A 13,993-nucleotide genomic window follows, 5' to 3' on the forward strand; every position below is an offset into this window, starting at 1 on the left:
TTATTGTGGGCAGTCTAAGGCACACCTGTGCACTAATCATGGTGTCTAATCAGCATCTTGATATGGCACACCTGTGAGGTGGGATGGATTATCTCAGCAAAGGAGAAGTGCTCACTATCACAGATTTAGAGTGGTTTGTGAACAATATTTGAGAGAAATGGTGATATTGTATATGTGGAAAAAGTTTTAGGTCTTTGAGTTCATCTCATACAAAATGGGAGCAAAACCAAAAGTGTTGCGTTTATATTTTTGTTTATATATATATATATATATATATATATATATATATATATATATATATATATATATATATATATGAACACCGGCATTGTTTCCCAGTGATAATACAGCTTCCTGTGGCTCTGAATAAAAGAAATGAGAGGTTACGCTCCACATTGCGTCTGACAAAGATGACAAACCACAGCTATTAATGGTCCTGTTGAGCAAACAGTTCATTTTTCACAATATTTGAATACACAATATGTTTCCACGCTGATCGCCAAGTCTCTCGCCAAATCCTCCGGCGAGTCAAAACATGCCGCGTGTGCTTGTCTCTATTCCTGAGTAGGAGTGATGGAACATCTCCCTTATTAGCTGCTGATGTATGTATGAGTGAAAAACAACACAAAGGAGATACAGTGCACATCAGAACGATGCCATAACTAGATGAGTACAATAAGAGGTGAAAGACGGGGCAGTGTGTCGACGTGCGTGCACCACACACAAACATAACAGCCTCTTTCTAAATTCTGAAACATCAGTGTACATGTATGTGCCATAGAATGATGTGGAAATTTATCACAGGCTGTAAAAAAATAAAAAATTAAACAAACAAACAAAAAACCCAGCTGCCCCTCCTTAAAATATCTACAGCAGATGTGCCCCACATGCCTGGACTCAGCCTCCTGGAAAAAAAAAAACAAAAAACAAAAAAAACAGTCAGTGCTGGGAAACATTCAGAAACCATTACATTGAAATGTATGGAAGCATATTACTGCCACAACAGCACAAAAACAATTGCTTAAGATCACGTTATAATGTGAAGCTTATCATGTTTTCACTTGAAACTTTACAAGGTATATTGATTTTTTCCATGTCATTACAAAATGCAGGCTGATCACGCTGTAACACGATACGCTCTGACTGTCATGTTACAACATGAAACGTTTCACGTTGTTACTATAGGCACCCCAATTTGATACTTTGGGCTGGCATTGTTGCATCAGTGGACCTCCAGTTATAAATGGAAACTTTTGATGTAATGCAATACTGATTATCCCATTAAAATGTTATAAGTAGGGGTGTGCTGATGTGATATTATGCATCAGTATCAGTCTGGCATTAGCCAGTATTTCTGGATCATCGTACAGCTAGTTATAGCATAAAACATTTCACACAATACTGATTATCACATTAAAACATGAAAAGTTCACATTATAGATAGGGGTGCAGTTATCTGATATTTAGGATGTGTTGGTCCGAAAGACACACCCCAACTATAACATGAAACATTTCACATTATTATTATAGGATCAGAACTGGTCTAATTGTGGGCCAAAATGACTGGATTGGCGATTGGCAACTCTAGTTAAAATGTGAAATTTTTGACATGATAATGCAATACTGATTATAACATGATAATCAGCATTGCATTATGTGCATGATGTGAAAAGTTTCAATTAGTTATAACTGTGGGTGTGCTGATCTGATCTATTGGATCATTATCCATCTGGCATTGACCAACATTACTGTATTCCTGTACACCTAGTTATAGCATAAAAATTTTCATGTTATAACACAACACTGATTGCCACATTAAAACATGAAAAGTTATAACTCGAGGTCCACTGATCTGATATTTAGGATGGTGTCAGTCTGATACTGGGAACGACATACCTCTAGCTATGATGTGTAAAGTTTCACGTCATAATTAGTGGATCAGAAATGGTCCCATAGTGGCCGAAATGACTGGATTGGCACCCCCTAGTTATAATGTGATTTTTTTTTTTTGACATAATAATGCAATGCTGATTATTATGTTATGATGTGAAAAGTTTCACATTGTAAGTAAGGGTGCGCTGAGTCAGTATTTTGGCTTGGTATAGGTCTGAAATTGACAGAGTTACTGAATCACTGCATCCTTAGTAATAATGTGAAAGCTGTCATGTTACATAATGTGATACTCATTATACTATTAAAATGTGAAAAGTTTCACATTTGGGGGTGGAGTTAGCCTATTTTTAGGGGTGCTATTTTTTTTAAACAGCCTATTTCAAGTTTCTGTGTAGGCTCTCAGTTGTCCAGGTGGTTTCCATAGTAGAGAAGCTTGAATCTTCGACTGGACTGGGTTGCTTGACGCGAGGACATTTCGCTTCAAATCGCAGAAGCTTCCTCAGCTAAAATTCTTGCTCTGGTGGTCTGACTTCTGTCTTGACTCTTGTAGAGAAGAATGATCCAAAGTCACAAAAGCTGGAGTTTTAAACCTAACCAGACCCCTCCTACCAAGAGGCAGACTGCTAAGGCTAGTGACTAAACAACAGCTCTAATTAGAACCAATTGTGCTCTAGTTAGCACCCTCCTAATGACAGGGTCAGCTGTGGCTCCCTTGATGACTCTGCTGATGATGTGAATGACTCATTACCATGAACAAAAGACTGAAACTGCTTTGACCTGAGTACCACATTGTAAACAGGGGATAAAGCGTGTCTCAGACCCCCTCCCTGGTTAAGGCTGGGTTTCAAACGTTTCACAAAGAATGCTTCCTTGACCCATCTATCAAACCATTTCTTCACTCTGGCTAATATTTTAACTTCCTTGTCCTCAAACATGTGATTAGTGTCTTTAAGGTGGAGATGAACAGCAGACTGAGGTCCACGTGCGCCCTCTCTGCGGTGCTGGTATAGCCTTTTGTGTAAAGGTTGCTTCGTCTCACCTATGTAGTGTTTGTTACAGTTTTCCTGACATCTGATAGAATACACTACATTGCTCTGTTTGTAACTAGGGATCATGTCCTTAGGGTGAACTAATTTCTGTCTGTAATTTCTGTGTTCACCAGTTTAAAGTAAACTGGGATTTTGTGCTGTCTGAAGATCCTCTGTAGTTTTTCCCCTACTCCTGCTAAATAAGGGAGAGACACTCCTCTTCTTCCTGTTTCTGTCTCCTGTCTATCTGGTCTCTTTGTTCTCTGGGACTTCTGCACTTTGTCCAGGGACCATCGTGGGTACCCACATACTGTGAGGGCTTTCCATACAAGTTGTTGTTCTTTAGCCCTTCCCTCTGCAGTTGTGGGCACCTGTAGGGCTCTGTGTTGAAGCATCCTGATCACAACAAGCTTGTGTTCAAGGGGGTGGTTTGAGCCAAAGAGCAGATATTGGTCAGTGTGAGTTGATTTTCTGTAAACCCCTTACAGAGCACATCAACTCGGTGGACTCCAGTATCAAGTTCACATGTGAGGATGCCAGAAACAACCATTTAGCCTTCTTGGACTGTGATGTTATGATTGGAGAGAACAGGCAGCTCCAGACAGGGGTTTACAGAAAACCTCGTATTTCTTATCCTGAACCATGGTATACTTATCCTGAACCATGGTATACTGCACATAAATGGAATTTACAAAATGAAAAAAAAAAATGAAAAAATGAAAAAAAAAAAAAATTAAATTTAAATTTTTTTTTAAATTTTTTAAAAAAATTAAGTTTTTGTTTTTTTGTTTCAACACAATATAACAGCTGAGCCTGAAATGAATTTAAATCGTTAAACTGCCGAGGTTTGTTTTGAAAAAAATTGTATTTTGTTAATGATCAAAAAAACATTAAATAAAGTTTTGTCAAATTCTTTTATAGCCTCATCAATATACAGTACAAAAATTACCATAAAAGAACAAAATTGAACCTTTTACAAAAAGGTACATAAAGTACCTTATACAAGCAGGGGTGGTGACCAAGTGGTTAATGCGCTTGGTTTGAGTGCAGAAGGTTCCGGGTTCAAATCCCACCCCTGCCACATTTCTCCATGTAATGTGGAGTTGCGTCAGGAAGGGCATCCGGCGTAAAAACCTGTGCTTTGCTGTGGCGACCCCGAGTGCAAAACAAGGGAGCAGCCGAAGGGACTTACTTACTTACATAAAGTACCTTATACAAAAAAGGTACATAATGTGTGAAAGTGGGGTACAGAATTGCCACTAACTAGGTACACAATTGTTCCTGTAAGGTACAATACACAAGGGTCCATAAATGTACCTCATATCAGGGGTACAAATTTGTCCTGGTGAGGGTCCTGCCCCAGTGACGAGCGGTTGTACCCCTAAGAGGACAAATCCGTACCTTCAGTGCATCTGTGTTCTCCATCCAGCCTTATAGTGGAGTGCTGCTGTTGCTGTGCTAAACCAGGTCCTCCTGCACAGGGCACTAGACCTCACTGATCATAACAACTGCAACTACTGTATTTTTATGACTTACAATGTGGATGTGCGCACTGCCAAAAAAAAAAATGAGACATCAATCAGTTTGTAGAATAAATAAATGAAATAAATAAATAGCCAAAACTAAAACACAATCTAAGTAATACCTACAACTGTCTAAATGTAATTGAAAAGTGATACCAGGGTGAGTGTTCTGTACTAAGTACTATGACATAATAATCTGGTAAGATGAAATAAAAAAATCTTCAATAACAATAGGCTCATAAGACTAATATTAAAAACAAGGATAATATACTGTACTCAGCCTCTGAATATTTCAGACCTGCTCCTAAGTTGCAATTACCATTTGCCCTCACCACATTAGGAGATTAAATTATTTGTTATATAAACTGCACCAGAAAGCAGGAGTTTTATGTATGGGCCGTTATCCATTGCTAATACGAGGTCTGTCCGTAAAGTATAGGTCCTTTTTGTTTTTTTCAAAAACTATATGGATTTCATTCATATGTTTTTACGTCAGACATGCTTGAACCCTCGTGCGCATGCGTGAGTTTTTCCACGCCTGTCGGTGACGTCATTCGCCTGTGAGCACTCCTTGTGGGAGGAGTCGTCCAGCCCCTCGTCGGAATTCCTTTGTCTGAGAAGTTGCTGAGAGACTGGCGCTTTGTTTGATCAAAATTTTTTCTAAACCTGTGAGACACATCGAAGTGGACATGGTTCGAAAAATTAAGCTGGTCTTCAGTGAAAATTTTAACAGCTGATGAGAGATTTTGAGGTGATACTGTCGCTTTAAGGACTTTTCACGGCAGCGTCATCAGCCTGTTTCAAGCTTAAAACCTCCACATTTCAGGCTCTGTTGATCCAGGACGTCGTGAGAGAACAGAGAAGTTTCAGAAGAAGTCGGTTTCAGCATTTTATCCGGATATTCCACTGTTAAAGGAGATTTTTTTAATGAAAGACGTGCGGGCGGATTGCAGCGTCGGCTCACAGCCGCCGCGACGCTCCGCCACAGGAAAAACACCTCTGTTGGAAGTCTTGAGGACAAGTTGGAACATCTCCAGCTGATAAACAATTTCTCATATACTCACTCCACTGAAAGCCATCAAAAGCCGCCTGGATTTTACAAATGGTTATCAACACGGAGGTGTTTTTCCTGTGCCACCGCGCCGCGTCGGCTGCGTCCTGACGCGCGGACCCGTCCGCACGTCTTTCATTAAAAAAAATCTCCTTTAACAGTGGAATATCCGGATAAAATGCTGAAACCGACTTCTTCTGAAACTTCTCTGTTCTCTCACGACGTCCTGGATCAATAGAGCCTGAAATGTGTTATGTGTCGGACGCAGCTCGGAGAACCGACCAGCGTTTGAAGGACCCAGTATGAAATAAGCAGAGCACGGTACAAAGGCTAACTGAATTTAATACATAACAGTGATCATAATAATAATAAAAGGTGCGGTCTGGCGTGGTGCGCTCCCAGCAGCGCTAATGGTCCGGAGCCAGAAGCTGTTTCGGACCCAAGGACCCCGCCGACACCCCCCAGGTGGCCGCAACAACCGAGTCTGTGAAAGAAGGAACCATTATGTGAGTCCACACTCTACACACAGAACACTTAAAGGTGTACAAACAGCAAACACTTCCTGGCTTGATTACTGATCAGCTTCCAACCTGCAGGCATGGAACATCCCGTTCACAAATCACCACAGCAGTGGAAGCTGATACATGACTAACATACAGCTCAATACAATAAGGTGTGAGGGACACCACATTTACTGACTGTATAACAGTTAGTCACAAAATCCAACGTACCTCAGGAAGTGTGCTGACGAGCGTGAGACCTCACCCTCTCCTCTTTCACAGACCGTGCATCAAACCTGGACATTCTCAGCGTCCGCTGCTGATAAGATGGCTCCCAAGACGACGATCTCACCCGTCTGGTCACAAGGTCGAGTCTCTGGCAAATGCACACTGTGCACTTCAGTCTTAAATGCCAACATACTCCAATCCCTCCAGATGCACCTCAGCTGTGAGTCCTGACGAGTCGCAGGTGATCAGGGTGAAGTCCTAACAGCCTCAGCAACACAGCCACTCAGTCCCAAATGCATGCCACCTGGGAGGAAACACAAAAGGCAAACAAACCGGCAGCCAGGCCCCCCCAGCCATACAACAAAATGTGGAGGTTTTAAGCTTGAAACAGGCTGATGACGGCGCCTGAGAGCGCTGCACGACGTCTCGCACCGTGAAAAGTCCTTAAAGCGACAGAATCACCTCAAAATCTCTCATCAGCTGTTAAAATTTTCACTGAAAACCAACTTAATTTTTCGAACCATGTCCACTTCGATGTGTCTCACAGGTTTAGAAAAAATTTTGATCAAACAAAGTGCCAGTCTCTCAGCAACTTCTCAGACAAAGGAATTCCGACGAGGGGCTGGACGACTCCTCCCACAAGGAGTCCTCACAGGCGAATGACGTCACCGACAGGCGTGGAAAAACTCACGCATGCGCATGAGGGTGCAAGCGTGTCTGACGTAAAAACATATGAATGAAATCCATATAGTTTTTGAAAAAAATAAAAAGGACCTATACTTTACGGACAGCCCTCGTATGCATTTTTTAAATCATTTTGACAATGAATGCAGCTTTTACAAGCAATGTTTTCACTGTGAAATCATGGGAAATTGTATTTCTGGACATCTAGATTTTAAAAATTTTAAAAATGTGCTAAGCACCCCTAAAACTGGAAGTCTAAAATCATCTCCGTTCACGTTGTAACGCGGGATGCACTTATCTCATTTTTTGGCCAATATCAGACCAATATTTATCAAAATTACTTGACTGGATATTAAAAAAAATGTGATCAGAGTCTTCTGTTGCACATCTGAGTCATGTTGTGGACTGTTTATGACTATGTCTGTCCTGGTTTGAGTTGATGATTTTTTAGATGGCTAAGTTATTAAAGTACATGGAGACAAATGTGTTTATTAGAAGATTAGTTGATAGGGGAAATGTACTGTATTGGTATCGGTATCCACAGATGACGAAGGTTCCAGTACTGACATTGAAAAAGACATGAAAAGGTGATATCATGCCTGCATTAGATTTAATGTGATGCTAGGCAAATAGTTTAGTTTAGTTTAGTTTATTATATTTTTACTAGTGTGGCAGCAATATGCATCCAGCTGAGGAAATAAAAAGAAGTGACACTTGACTTGATTGGTGTCCCACTCCATTTTTAAGCAACATAGATTAAAGATTTTTTTTAAAAAAGGTGTTGTTCACACACTAGTGTCTTAATATGCATATATCATCATGTCTATGTCAACACAAGGTAGACAAACACTCTGGATATGAACGTGCTAATCATTCTTGAGTTATGGTTGGTGAAATAATTAATGAAAATTAGCACTCTAATTAGCATGTTTTTATATGTTGCACTTTCTGTGTTAACAAAAATATACAGACATCAATATACAAACATTTCCCTGTTAATTTACACTCAACTACTGGCAGCTAGAGTGGTAAAAACATAGTTTTATGAGATTTCATCTGCAGTTGTGTCAACCTGATTCTGTCAAATCTCAGAGGCTAAGCAGAGTAGTTTCTGGTTAGCATGTGGATGGGAGACCTCTTGGGAAGACCAGAGGCTGTCTGTTTCTTCCAGTAAAGCTGGAGCTGTGTCAGGAAGGGCATCCGGTGTAAAACCTGTGCCAAATCCTTTTTCCATTTTGCTTGAGGTCATCATCGGATGTTTGGTTTGTTATCCACATGTTGATTTGGCTTTTCTAAGGCAGCTCCAGCTGCATGAGATCAATGGGGTGTGGCCCTCTGTGTATCACTGGAGTTCCGTTACAAAAGCCATTTTGTCTTTTTTTTCTTCACGCAACATGTAAAATTACCTGAAGATGTGCAGTACGATTTTTCTAAGCAAAACTGTCGCTCTATGCTTTTTAAAGCATATTATAAATCCAGGTACTCACAAAGGAGGCACTCAGCTCATGCTAACCATGCTAAGCCCATTTACATTGTGTTATGTGGCAGTAGTGAGCTTTCATACTAACATTTGCCTCTTAGGATCATGTAATGTGATGCTAGCGTGTTTTCAAACTAATATTAGGCCATTAGCATCATGGTACGTGAGGCTAGCAAGTTTCCATGCTAATGTTAGCCCATTTGTAGCGCATTATGTGATGCTAATGCTAGCACATTAGCATCATGTTATATAAAGGAAAGATTATGATTCAACAGATTATAGCCTAAACGATTCCCTATGATCATAATAAAGTATATTTTATTCAGAAACTCACATTTCCTAAATACTTTCACTAAAGAAACCTATTGTTATTTGGGAGATGTTATATACTTCATTAATTAAATGTAATAAATTTACTAATATATATATATATATATATATATATATATATATATATATATATAGTATTTTTATTTTGGAAAATTTCAGATAGATTAGAGTGTATTATCCACAGGGATTGCATTAGTTTAAAGATCATATTAGTCCATCTTTTTAATTGTTTTGTTGTACATCTGTACAAGTAAATAAGCTAAAAGAGATAAAATGTAGCTGAAATGACCCTTAGTACCTGTGGCTCGAGATAACACACACGTCCTCTTGCACTCTTCTTCGGTGTCAAAGCGATTCCTGTTTCCATTGCAGCCTCCATACCAGAACTGTGCGCACGCATTGGCCTGTTTGTCATAATACCAGCGAATGTTGTAGTCACGACATGTGCCCTGGTCTAGAACCAAGGCACAGCGTGGGTCCAAAGGTACAATTTCTGCAAGAACACAGAGAACCAGTTAAATGGGGGATGTATCCGGTCACTTCATTCCACTGTAGATCACTTCCAAGCTACCTGCTATGAAATTATTCACACAGAATTAAAAAAATATAATGTAATGCTAAAATACCCTCGGCTGAATGACCTTCTTTATAATTTGAAGTTATTCAATTAATTATTAAGATCCTATTGTCTTACATACAATTTGTACATGTTCAATAAAGCCCCTCTCACTCAGTCAATCATAAACAATATTTACTTTTTACAGCGTCTGCAGGGGGGCATACTTGTGTGCATACATGAGCTTTTGACAAGCGCGTAAGTTAACTTGCACACTGACCTCTGTGAAATGTAAATCACTCCAGAGGTGTTATCAGGTTACAAAAACAGCATTTTCAGTTTTAGAAATGTTTACTTCTTGCTGGCTTTTACATAATGACAAAGAAGTTATATTTACACAAAAAAATTAAACAGAGTTTTGCAGCTAGCAAGACCAGGCTGTGATGTCACCACGCTAACATCTGCGAAATGTCTTGCAAATCACCTCAGAGGTGTTATTAGGTTCCAAAAACAGAGTTTTCAGTTTTAGAAGTGTTTATTTTTGGTCGCTTTTACATAATATATGAGAAACATGTTATATAAACACATAAAGTGGTTTTAGAGAGCTCTACCGCTGATGTCACAGTGCCCTGCTCTACTCTGATTGGCTGTTACTCCCGCCACTCAAAAAAAAAAAAAACGTAACAGAATGTGACTTTTTAACCTCTTAAAATAGGTCAAGGTTAGCCATCTTTGAACTTGTCCAGACAGATGGATGCACAGACTTTGCAATACCCGATGGCCATATTTGATGGCCTCGGGTAAAAATCACTGGCTGCACTGCTCCTTGTTAAGCTGTCCTCATCTCTGACCCTGTCAATCACAGACCTCTTATAACCTCTGATCCACCTTGCTGCAGGCACAATCCATTTTGTGACTAGAAGATTTTACGATATTTAATGCAGCGGTAGCACAGGAAGTTATAATCATTCGTGTGTGTGACTTTTTATGATATAACTCAGAATGTGTGAACACATTTTCAACAAATTTTGGTGGGAATTATCTTTGAGTGAAAGTCTCCAGATGATAAACTTTTAGAGTAGATCGGTCAAAGGCCAAGGTCAAGGTCATCAAAAATATATGTATTTCTGTAACCAACAGAGCTAGAGAGACCATGCATAGCTTATATAAAAGAGAAATCGTGTGAAATTGAATGGCATTCATGTTATAAATATTATACAGCACAGTATTAAATGCAACACCCCTTCAATGCTTTTCATTTACATTTTTGATCGTTTTCAATATTTGGATAGAAATTGGAGTGAGGACAATTTGTAGATATCAATAACGTTATTGAAAAGGTAAAAAAAATTAATGACATTTATTATTATTTTAATATCATTAAAGTAGCTAATTAATTCACATTATTTTCACAAAATTTGGAAGCAGATATGGATAAAGGTGAAATATTACTAAATTCAGAAATAATTTCAAAAAACATTTTAGGTAATTCTTTCAGTGTGTGCTTTAATGAGTACATTGAAGTGATAGAACCAGACATAATGGATTCTACCTTTGGGAAGAGCCGGTCTTGGGGCCGGAACTTTATGTACTGAAACAACCGATGATGATGATGATGATGATGTGGTTCTGTTTGTAGATGATGAAGATGAAGAGGAGCCCCGTGTGCTGGAGGAGGAGCCTTCTCTGGGAGGAGACACTGGTTTGATTGGCAAGACGTTGACTACAAACGTGTCGCCACGCCCACTTTCTTGGTCTGTTGACACCGTTTGCACGGTCTGACCTCCTCCTCCCTGATTTTGAATCTGGAAGTAAAGCACCAAACAGTACGTGTTTCACATCTGTAGACTTGTTCATGTTATTTTCTCCTTAGTGTTTCAGCGTGTCTTCACAAAATATCTCAAGAACCAGTGGATGGATTTCAAACAGTTTTTAGTGAATGGTTGTTTTTCCATTTTAAGATGACCTAATTAACTCTTTACGGTTGGGTCAAAGGTAAAGGTCATGGTGCAAGGTCAAAATTTTGGCTCACGACACACGACCCACAGCTCCCATTAGACATTATAGATGTTAGCTTTCAAACCATACCACTGGATTTTACCTGGAGTGACCTTGAAGGTCAAATTAAACGTCATTCAGACTTTGCTTATAGGGGCTCAGAGGTACCAGGTACACTCATAATTGCTATTAGACATTAATAAGATGGCAAATATGGTATTTCAAAACATATCAACAGATTTGACCTTGAGTGACCTTGTAGATGAAAATGAAGATAAACAGAAGGGTAATTTTTTTTTAATCTTGTAACTCTTGACCCTGGTATGGAATATGCATCATTACATTTTGTCATCCATATGGACAAAGGGGTGGAGCCAAACAATTTAAAAAGAAATTTTAGCATTTATGGTGTAGAACAATTTGCTAAGGAAGAGAATTTCACAGTTTGGTGGGCTCAGGATCTCATCGCTGCTTTTTGTAGATGATGTGGTCCTGTTGGCGTCATTGGCCTGTGACCTCCAATACTCAGTGGATCGGTTCACAGCAGAGTGTGAAGCGGCTAGGATGAGGATCAGCACCTCTAAATCTGAGGCCATGGTTCTCAGCAGGAAACCGATGGATTGTCTACTCCAGGTAGGTAATGCAGTCTTGCCCCAAGTGAAGGAGTTCAAGTACTTTGGGGTCTTGTTCACGGGTGAGGGGATAACAGAGCGTGAGATTGGCCGGAGAATTGGCGCAGCAGGGGCAGTATTGCATTTGCTCTACTGTACTCTTGATCTACTGTTCAATCTTCATTCCTACTCTCACCTATGGTCATGAGAGTTGGGTCATGACCGAAAGAACAAGATTGCAGGTACAAGTGGCCGAAATGGGCTTCCTCAGGAGGGTGGCTGGTGTCTCCCTTAGAGATAAGGTGAGAAACTCGGTAATCCGTGGGGAGCTCGGAGTAGAACTGCTGCTCCTTCGCTTTGAAAGGAGCCAGCTGAGGTGGTTCAGGCATCTGGTAAGGATGCTCCCTGGGCACCTCCCTAGGGAAGTGTTCCAGGCACGTCCATCTGGGAGGAACCACATGTGAAGACCCAGGACTAGGTCGAGAGATTATATCTCCACATCAGTCTGGGAACACCTCGGGATCACCCAGTCAGAGGTGGTGAATGTGGCCCGGGAAAGGGAAGTCTGGGGTCTCCTGCTGGAGCTGTTGCCCCCATGACCCCACCCTGGATAAGCAGTTGAAGATGAGTGAGTGAGTGAGAATTTCACAATACTTGCTGTAAAGGTTTGGAACTGGAAGGTATGACACTCTGGGACAGAAGTGAACAAATGTCTCCAACTATTAAACTTTTTGGGCGTCATCTGAAGGTGGGCTGTTTGTGCCTTGGCTGAGGTTTGCACTCTGAGTGCTATTTTAGTTATTCATATACACACTTTTCCCGTACTTATTCCACTTGTTCCATTTGACTATAATCAACTACAACAGCTGAACAATTGGCCCTCTGTGTCAGAGGTGTTGCAAACAGTTTCCATACGTGTTCGGTGATCAATAATTGGCCGCCATGCTGAGTCGTCTCTGCTCTGCCTCTGTGGCTGTGGCTGTGAGACCTGTCGCCGACACTGATACCGGTCTGACGTCCGTTCAGGTTTCCTGCTCATTGGTATGTCGGTAGCCATAACCACCACCATAGTTTCCATTGATGGCATTCCTGTTGCCGTTGTTGCTGTAGGTGTTGTAGCCGTTAGTCACTCGGTTGTAAATCAGAGCACCATTCTCATCCTCACAGAACTGGCTGACCAGCTTGGATTCCAGAGCTGTGACAAATGCACACAGAAAAGGTCAGAGCCAAAGGCTGGGTTAGTCTGACGACCAAACACCTGCTGTGAGATCATTTTAAAGAAGCACAAACATGTTAAGACAGGTTTTCAGAGATATGAGGTGTGACACAGCTTACGTTTTCATGTACACGTTTTGGTATTTTATTTGAAAATTGCAGATTTGATATTGCTGCTAAATTTTCATTTTTCATTTTCCAAAGCACGTTCTAAGTTGTAAGACTGCTCTCGTGCCTCCGTCCTTGGATTAAAGTTTCCTCTAAGCAAATGCATTCTTGTAACGTTTTAAAACAACTATCTTTAAAAAAAACAAAATTCATTAAAAGCAAACCCACTGCTCTGTCGAGATGAGGTGCGTCGTCGAGATGAGGTTCCTCGCGTAACTGCATATGTGTGCACGGAAAAAAATACTTGACGAAGTTCGCTTATTTTGATGGGCCAGTAAATGTACAACCCCTGGCAAAAATTATGGAATCACCGGCCTCGGAGGATGTTCATTCAGTTGTGTAATTTTGTAGAAAAAAGCAGAACACAGACATGACACAAAACTAAAGTCATTTCAAATGGAAACTTTCTGGCTTTAAGAAACACTATAAGAAATCAAGAAAAAAAATTGTGGCAGTCAGTAACGGTTACTTTTTTAGACCAAGCAGAGGGAAAAAAATATAGACTCACTCAATTCTGAGGAATAAATTATGGAATCACCCTGTAAATTTTCATCCCCCAAACTAACACCTGCATCAGATCAGATCTGCTCATTAGTCTGCATCTAAAAAGGAGTGTTCACACCTTGGAGAGCTGTTGCACCAAGTGGACTGACATGAATCATGTCTCCAACACGAGAGATGTCAATTGAAACAAAGGAGAGGATTATCAAACTCTTAAAAGAGGGTAA

The 13,993-nt window shown here is 40.3% G+C and overlaps 1 protein-coding gene across 1 annotated transcript in view; it reads right to left on the reverse strand.

Moving 5' to 3' along the window:
- Nucleotides 1-318: 318 nt before the first annotated feature.
- The window catches only part of LOC117515755 (collagen alpha-1(XXVIII) chain-like), an 88,276-nt gene continuing 74,601 nt past the window's right edge, over nucleotides 319-13,993 (reverse strand). Inside the window, 5 exon segments of the mRNA XM_034176465.1 lie at nucleotides 319-905; nucleotides 9,016-9,210; nucleotides 10,826-11,066; nucleotides 12,798-12,910; nucleotides 12,913-13,077. Coding sequence (XP_034032356.1) covers nucleotides 898-905; nucleotides 9,016-9,210; nucleotides 10,826-11,066; nucleotides 12,798-12,910; nucleotides 12,913-13,077 — 722 coding nt within the window. The 3' untranslated portion in view covers nucleotides 319-897.

This window comes from Thalassophryne amazonica, chromosome 1 (genome assembly GCF_902500255.1).
Source record: "Thalassophryne amazonica chromosome 1, fThaAma1.1, whole genome shotgun sequence".
NCBI lineage: Eukaryota > Metazoa > Chordata > Actinopteri > Batrachoidiformes > Batrachoididae > Thalassophryne > Thalassophryne amazonica.